Source organism: Lithobates pipiens, unplaced genomic scaffold, assembly GCF_037356315.1.
Source record: "Lithobates pipiens isolate NorthernLeopardFrog02 unplaced genomic scaffold, aLitPip1_a1.2 Scaffold_1, whole genome shotgun sequence".
Taxonomy (NCBI): domain Eukaryota; kingdom Metazoa; phylum Chordata; class Amphibia; order Anura; family Ranidae; genus Lithobates; species Lithobates pipiens.
In genome coordinates, this window is record NW_027507685.1 from 117,656,985 (window position 1) to 117,665,617 (window position 8,633).

The 8,633-nt window shown below is 43.8% G+C and overlaps 1 protein-coding gene and 3 non-coding genes across 5 annotated transcripts; all 4 read right to left on the bottom strand.

The window, feature by feature from the left end:
• Positions 1-484: 484 nt before the first annotated feature.
• On the bottom strand, positions 485-6,881 carry LOC143973945 (large ribosomal subunit protein uL11-like). Of its 2 annotated transcripts, XM_077474861.1 has the most exons (7): positions 6,620-6,881; positions 5,122-5,195; positions 3,768-3,866; positions 1,931-2,012; positions 886-972; positions 649-761; positions 485-542 (listed from the first exon to the last, which is right to left on the bottom strand). In XM_077474861.1, the coding sequence occupies exons 1-7, from the start codon at positions 6,672-6,674 to the stop codon at positions 537-539; spliced, it is 516 nt and encodes a 171-aa protein (XP_077330987.1). In that variant the 5' UTR covers positions 6,675-6,881; the 3' UTR covers positions 485-536. The 2 variants fall into 2 exon arrangements, with proteins under 2 accessions (XP_077330987.1, XP_077330996.1); XM_077474870.1 differs by lacking the exon at positions 3,768-3,866.
• LOC143989796 (small nucleolar RNA SNORA65) lies at positions 1,046-1,170 on the bottom strand. Its single transcript, XR_013277078.1, has one exon. It is a non-coding gene; the product is annotated as a small nucleolar RNA SNORA65 (small nucleolar RNA).
• On the bottom strand, positions 2,242-2,367 carry LOC143989789 (small nucleolar RNA SNORA65). The gene has a single exon (XR_013277077.1). It is a non-coding gene; the product is annotated as a small nucleolar RNA SNORA65 (small nucleolar RNA).
• Positions 5,273-5,396, bottom strand: LOC143989782 (small nucleolar RNA SNORA65). The gene has a single exon (XR_013277076.1). It is a non-coding gene; the product is annotated as a small nucleolar RNA SNORA65 (small nucleolar RNA).
• Positions 6,882-8,633: the final 1,752 nt, after the last annotated feature.

The following is an 8,633-nucleotide window of genomic DNA, read 5'->3' on the forward strand; positions in this document are numbered from 1 at the left end:
TTTTCTGTTTATAGCACAAATAAAAACCACAGAGGTGATCAAATACCACCAAAAGAATGCTCTACTTGTGAAAAATCATTTTCTGTCAGTTAAAGTGCAGTGCCAAATTTCAAAAGAGTGCTTTGGTCAGGAAGGGGGTAAATTCTTCTGGGGCTGAAGTGGTTAAAGGGATACCTTGCATGTATACTCATTGTATGCCAACAGCATGTTTGTTTTCCCTGTATATGGGCTTCCTCCATGATACAAAATCACATTAGTAGAACAGAACATACATTATGGTTAACACAGAAGGCAGCTGTCAGTGGTAGAGACCTTACAGCTTTAGGTGGCAGAATCTCAAGTACTGCTCTATATGCTGAAGAATTTGTTGGTATTACAATCTAACCAAGACACCCGTCACAGAATCCCACAAGTCATACAACTTCACTTTTATAAGACAGTCACCCCACAAACCCTTATGACTGCAAGAATACAAGAGACCAACTTTCAGAGAAATTTGTTGTTTTTTATTAAATATTAAACCTCTTCAGCGAGATTTAGCTCTGTAAAGAAAGAAAAAAAAAATTAATAAAAAACTCAAAAAAAAAAAAACACATACAAAACTCAAGAAAAAAAAAAAAAAAACAAAAAAAAAAAAAAAAAACTTACTGTTGGGCATTCAACATCACCACTGTTGATATCATCAATTACATCATGTGCAGGTCTGCCATCAATGTTGCAGCCCACAGACTGTGCTGTGCCCAGGATTTCCTTAATCGTACCTGAATCAAGAAGGTAGAACAATTATCTTTTGCATTAGTTGGCCAAACTTGCTGAGCGTTTCAGGAAAGCTTTGGCCGTGGGTAGTCCTAGCACCCATGTGACAGTTTTGACATTCATACTCACCAGATAGTTCTCTGGCCAGGGAACGATGCCTCATCTGACGAGCAATGCTGACAATTTCATCAAATGTGATGCTTCCACTGTGTTTAACTGTTCAAAACAATAGACTAGTCATTAATAAAGACAACATTTAGTGATCAGTAGTAAGCATGACTGTACATACAACTGTCTCCAAACTTTCGGCACAGAGTCACTCACTGGTAGAGTGAACCTGTTTCCTAAGATGGATGTTGATCTAAGCACACCACTGGAATATTACCAATCACATCAGAATGGCATAGTGGCGGGTGGCTGAGGAAAAGAAAACAGTGATAAGGTGGACTGAATGGGCATGTTGGACACCGATATAGACTTACTGGACAGGCCAAATAACCAGTTTTACAACAACATGCCAAGGAAGAAACAAGTCTGCTTCTGGAAATGCTAGTTGCCAGAGTTGAGATATACAATGAGATCAAATGAACCTGGCTGTCACACAACTATAAAATCTTCCCATTGCTTTGGCTCAGCAGCACTCCATGTTAGCAATGAATACTGCAAAGGAGAGGAGAGCAAATCTCATAATGTATATAAATGAAAAACCCACTTACAGATTAGAGACAATGCCTTGAACAAATGGCATGAAACACTGGTGTGTGCACACAACAGTGTCACAGGGCAAGCTTTGCCCAACACCTTTCTTCTAAATAGTGGTAGTGCTGTTTGCACACTGAATTACAGATCTCTAATCTATGCAAGTGAAAAATAGTGATTTTTTTTTTGGTAAACTACCACACTGAGATTTGCCTTTTGGTCTCTAGTACACATTGCCAGCATGGAGTGCTGCTGACCAAGGGAATAGGAAGATTTTATGACCGACAGCCAGGCATGTTTTGCTATGAAAAAAAATCCAGTAAGGGACTTGAGCACTGGTTGGCACATGAATGAAGCAGTTTTGTAAGAGCTCACCATAGGCACCAAACCTCTTCATGGGTTTGGGTTGCAGGACTATTTAGTCCCAATCTGCACACATAATGGATGAGTATATTGAAGATCAGTTGACACTTACTGTTCTTCTGCTTCTTCCTGTCACGTGGAGGCTCCTTCAGGGCCTTGATGATCAGAGCAGAGGCAGATGGTACAACCTCAATCTTTGAAAAAGGAGAAAAAAAAAAAAAGTCAGTATCCTTATCCCACAGTCCGTGCCTTGGTTGACAAATCCTTTTCACAGTGAGGGCCAGTTCACACCAGATGCAGTTTATGCGCTTTTTTCCTGCACTAAAAAACATGTAGTGTTTTCCATGGCTCTAACATGCAGTCAGTTTCCAGTGCAGGAAAAAAAGCGCACAGAACTGCATCTGGTGTGAACTGGCCCTCAAGGCTTGTCCCCAGTCTATCGGCACAGGATCAGCCACACAAGGAAAGACCCTGTTTCCTAAGATGGGGTTTGCTCTCAGCTCACCACTGGAATACACTCGGTCACAGGCAGACCAGCATAGTGGCGGGTGGCTTCTACCGACTGTGGTTACTGAACTCAAACAGCATATACCAGTGTTCCAAACTGCCTCTGGATTTAGTGGTTTTTCACTTACCAGGAACATATCAGGAGTACTGACTGCACTTATCCTGGGCAAGGAATTAACTACTGGAGCCATATAAAGCCAGGCATACTAAAGCTTTTAGGGAGGAGTCACCAATGGCAGCCTTTATTTTACTATGCATGTTACGCCTACACACAAGTCTTACTAGTCCCATTTACACAATCCTGTTCAAAGACTCAAATCTAAAGCGTATACATTTTATCTTTAGGGAACAGTTGGTTCAACTGTGCAATATAAAGCAGTGAAATGTACCCAACCTCACATTACCGAGATCAAACTGCTTCGAACCATAATGGTTTGCCACACCACTACTCTACTGAAAACTATGCAATTTCCTACTAGATAAGGTTATTCAATTTCAGTCCCAAGTGTGACCAACTTTTTCCACCCCAAGAATGAAATCCCGGATTTATCAAGCCAAAAAGGAATACTCATCAGCTGCCACGTGCAATAGGACTATTAATGTTTACCTCATAAAAAGGTAAACACTGACCCATTTTAAAGAAAGGAGGGCACTTAAACCTACAAAAGTTATGGTTCTGATTGATTTTGAAGATGAGGCTTCCAGGGCTGCCTCAATCTGAAAACAATTTTAGATCATCAATTTTGGCTAGTATTAAAAAAAGTTTTTTATTCTTGCATTCTTAGAAGTCCAAGTATTAAGTCTAATATGTTTTATGGCAATAGAACCTAAACAAAGTCTTTATTTAGCCTTATAAGTTCTTTAGTAAAAATTTAATCTAACCAACATGGCGGCTCGTGTTGCTCTGACCACAGAGGAGATCCTTTTGTCCCACTGACAAAATGGCCGCAAACTAAATTGGATTGGGGCAATAAGAGGGAGGTGTCGCTCCCTCGATATAAAGATAGCTCAGTGTAACCAGAAGTTAGGCTCTTGATACCCTGTGGGAGGGTGAAACACGTAGACGCAATTTCCGGTATCTTGGAGCGCATGCTATGAACAGTCGTTTTTTTTATCTTCAGTTCCATGTTTGTCATGCCTGGTTTTACCCTACAAGAACACTTATGTGCAATAAGTGCCCCTTTTAAGTGCTACGTCACCATTAGTTCCTTTAAATTTTTGGGTATTATTCTGGGCGAATATTCCCAACTAAAGGAATTTATTGGATAAGTATTCTAGCTCACCACATAAAGGATGTTGTATGGATATTATGCCCCATTGAAAGGCTGCAGAGTGCATACCTGATCAGTCTCGCAAACTAACATAAGTTGTAGATTTTAGTGGAAACGTCAGAAATCGTTTAACAAAACATCAATCCCAACAAGGAGTGTCTAGGGAATTACCTGGGCCTGTCTGTTCTGGATGGTCAGTTTGACAGTGATCCTCAAGCCCTTCCAGTCACCGGTTGCCTTGGCAATGTCATCACCAACTTTTTTGGGAGACTGAAAGAAAATGGGAGGAAAAAAAAAAAAAAAATGAAAAACATCCCAGCCACCTTAGAAAATTCCAAATACTAAGACTAGGCAAGATATTCAGAGTATATGCTGCATGTTAACACTTGGGGAATACAGCATGTCAGTTCATATACAGTTGCAGCCTTTAATATAAGGACACTTTATCCAGCAATGTCCTCAAAGGCATTTCTTCAATTGGCTTCAGATACAGGTGCCAGCATTTTATAAAGGTTATGAACCCCCCCCCCCCCAAAAAAATGCAAGAAAACAGCATAATGAGCTAGTATTCATTGCATACTAGCTCATGAGATACTTTAAAAACTAAGCTGTTGCAGCGGGCCCCACGCACAGCTGTCATCTTTCCTGGGGCTTCTTCTGGGTTTGAGGGCTCCAGTGCAGTGCTGTGTTTGGCCAGCGCTGTGATAACACCACTCCCGTGCATGCATGCGGGAACCCCCATTTACTGCACAGGCTCAAAGAGCACATGCACCAGTGAGGTCATTGACTGCATGTACTGGAAATCTCTCCTAAACTACAGGTTTAGGAGATATTTTCAATACCTCTAGAAAAAAAAAAAAAAAAAGGGGAGGTTTTCAGAGAAAGTTTACTTCCTCTTTAACCAAGAGAAACTGACCGTGAGGCCTTGTGACTTCACAGCCAGTTTCTGGGACCTGTGTCCATGAAGGCTGTGCAGAAATGGAGGGCTGAACTACTGCTCAGATCCTCACAGCAATCTGACCAAAGTGGAAGTAGGTACCTGTAAAAACCAGGTACCTTCTACCACCCCAAAAAAGTGGCAAATGTTGCAGTGGTGGGGGTTGGGGGGACAGATGCTGAAAACTTTGGGTGAAGTTCTGCTTATATGTGGTACACAACATTCAAAATAGTCACTGGCACTGCAAACCGGCTATCTTCAGATAAAACAAAAAACACACCAGCATATCAAAAACATTTAATACCAGTCTTGGAGGGGAAGCTATAAGTTATCTATGGATTTGCCACAAGACTACTTTTACCGGGGAAGGTTCTTTAACAAAATGGGTTAGTATTTAAACGTCACGGCTGTCCGGCCTTTTCTACTCTGATGTCACAAGGACAGAAGATAGATTTCTCCAATGTCACATACAAATAAAACCTGACAGAAATGTTGGTCTTCCTCAGTGCAAAATAAAAAGAACTACCATAGACTCCAAGCTTTAAGAATTTTGCAAGATATGCACAAACAAAAATCGAATAAACCTACCAAACCCAGAGGTCCGATTTTGGGGGCCAGAGCGGATGTAGCCCCTACCTCACCACCGGTGCATCTCAGATAAACTAAAAGTGAAAAAACACATGGGAAGTTAATAAAAAAAATAAAACAGCATGCAAACAAGCCCTGTATATGCATAACGGAATGTACTCAATCTTTCGGCACAGAACCAGTCACACACAGACACGTTCTGTTTCCTAAGAGGAGGTCTATCTAAGCTCACCACTGGAATATACCCAGACACACCAGACTGGTATAGTGGCGGGTGGCTATTGCAATCTAAGGGATGATGCAAATATTGTATAAAAGGAAGCGTTGTAATAGGTCCATCAATCCTAGAAGTTGACAAAAATAATTCCAAATCTTATCAATCAGTTGACGGGGCAAGGCTGTTCTGTACAGTACTTAACACTTAGTGTCGGTTCATACTGAGGCAGTACGACTGCCTGAGGCGACCTGGACGCAACAGCTGCGGTGACTTGCAAAATGGCTTCTCTATAGAAGTCAAAGAGACTTGTCAGACAGCCAAGACACCCCAGTGTGAACTGGAACTTACTTTTATCTTCCTGATCCAGAGATCTTTGGTTATGAAGTCTGCACAGCTGGCAACATTATGCTTTTGGTTCCCTGCAGACACTCATGATGAAACCCTCACAGAAACCTACCGGCCTGCAGGGAACTGGCTGCAGCACTGCACTGTTTGCAGAAGTATGCAGACACCAAAAATGCAAAGCCAAGATCTCTGGATCAGGTGAAGACTTACCTCAACCAGATAAAGTAAAGCAGTGCTTCGCCTATCCAGGGAAAAGCAACAGGTTACCCTTCATACCATCCTCTAAACTTGCAAAATCTGCCATGTGCACATGTCCATGTATACACAGAAAGCAATTGTTTTCTATATGCCCTACGAGCAACCTCCATTTATCTAGTACAGAAAAAAGGCAGCTCATTGCAGATACCCAGATCACAGGAGGCCCCACACCCACCACACATACCCAGATCACTGGAGGCCCCACACCCACCACTGCCCCCCCACACATACCCAGATCACTGGAGGCTCCGTACCCACCACTGCCCCCCCACACATACCCAGATCACTGGAGGCTCCGTACCCACCACTGCCCCCCCACACATACCCAGATCACTGGAGGCTCCGTACCCACCACTGCCCCCCCACACATACCCAGATCACTGGAGGCCCCATACCCACCACTGCCCCCCATACACCCAGATCACTGGAGGCCCCATACCCACCACTGCCCCCATACACCCAGATCACTGGAGGCCCCGTACCCACCACTGCCCCCCATACAACCAGATCACTGGAGGCCCGCACCCACCACTTCCCCCCCATACACCCAGATCACTGGAGGCCCCGCACCTCCACAGATCACAGGAAACCCCGCACCCGTCTATCACACACCGTGCTCTATGAAGAGAGCCCGTCCTCACCCCCGGGGATTGGGAACACACATTACCCCGCACACACGTGACTCCGCTGCGGCTTGCCCGGGACAGGGGGCCCTCGGCTGGGCGGCTCGCATTCCCCCCGTCCCGCCTCACGTACCGATTTTAATTTCGAGGGGGTCGAACTTAGGAGGCATGTCTGTGCCGGACTAAGGGGGATTCCGCTTCTCTCGGACCGGTTTCGGTGTCGGATGAACCCAGATTCGGGACGACCGAAGAAAAGTTGCACCTCCACCAGCAAGGAAGCGGGATAGGAAAGAGGGAGGAGCAAGGGCGACGCCGACCTATTATGGCCGGAGATCTCGCGGGATGACAGGGAGATATCGCGGGATTTGGGAGCAGTGTCTGCTTCTAGCCGCCATCTTGTGTGTGGCAACAAATGTAAACATGTGGTTAGTATAACAACCATAGCTCCCAACTGTCCAGATTTTCGAGGGGCTGTCCCTAATTTGGAACCAAGCCGCTCTGTGCTCCTCATTTTGGTCTGATATATATAGTATATAAAATGCGCTATTTATCCTTCAGAATGTGTTTTCCAGCGCTAAACCTTTCATCCAATTTCTAAATTGCTGCGTTTGTAAATTTTAAAAGCCAATATAAAGGAAAATTAGTGGTAAAAAAGCCCTTGTGGGTTTAACTAATCATTTTTGTTGTACAATTCTCCTTTAAGAGGGGCGTGGCAAGGGGTGCGTCCTATACCTGCATAATTTTGCTAATATGTGTCCCTGGTTCCCATCTCAAAAAGTTGTGCGGTATGTAAAAACCATCAAAAGGCCGCTCCTGGCTGCTTTGCTGTGATAATACAGTCGATCTGTAGAAAGGATTTTTATTTTGCAGCTTACAGGTGGCAATTCTGACTGTAGCTGTTTAACCACTTGCAGACCGGACCATTTTGCTGGTCAAAGACCAGACCACATTTTGCGATTCGGCACTGCGTCGCTTTAACTGACAATTGCGCGGTCGTGCGACGTGGCTCCCAAACAAAATTGACGTCCTTTTTTTCCCACAAATAGAGCTTTCTTTTGGTGGTATTTGATCACTGCTGCGGTTTTTATTTTTTGCGCTATAAACAAAAATAGAGCGACAATTTTGAAAAAAACGCATTATTTTTTACTTTTTGTTATAATAAATATCCCCCAAAAATATATAAAAAAACATTTTTTTCCCTCAGTTTAGGCCGATACGTATTCTTCTACATATTTTTGGTAAAAAAAATCGCAATAAGCGATTATTGATTGGTTTGAGCAAAAGTTATAGCGTTTACAAAATAGGGATAGTTTTATAGCATTTTTATTAATAATTTTTTATTATTTTTCTTTTTACTAGTAATGGCGGCGATTTTTATTGCGACTGCGACATTGTGGGGGACCCGTCGGACATTTTTGACACATTTTTGGGACCATTGTCATTTATACAGTAATCACTGCTATATAAATGCAGTGATTCCTGTGTAAATGACACTGGCAGTGAAGGGGTTAACCAGTGGGTGGCAGTGTAGGGGTTAAGTGTTCCTATGGGTGTGTTACTAACTGTGGGGGGGTTGGGCTTTCATTTAGTGAACACTGATCTCTGCTCCAATCACATGGAGCAGAGATCAGCGTCACTAGTTGCTAGGCAGAATGGAGAAATGCTGTTTACTTTGCATTTCCTCCATTCGGCCGCTCCGTGAGACGATCGCGGGGATGCCCACGGCGATCGAGTCCGCGGGTCCCGCGACCGGACTCACGGGGGTCCCGACCAGCGCGGGAGCGCGCCGCCGGCGGCGCGCTTCCGATGGCAGGGCGGCATTGAATATTGGACGTACCTGTACGCCAATATGCCTGCCCGTGCCATTCTGTCGACGTACATCGTCGTGCGCTGGTCGGGAAGTGGTTAAAGTGACTGGACATTTGTCCTACTTTCGGTTGCTAGGGGCAGTGTTATTATACCTAGGACCCTGCATTCACTATATCTAGTCTCACACAGTACATCGAAATGCAATTATTTAAGTAAATATAAGCAGCTAAATACTTTTTCTCATCAGCAGTATATAGCAG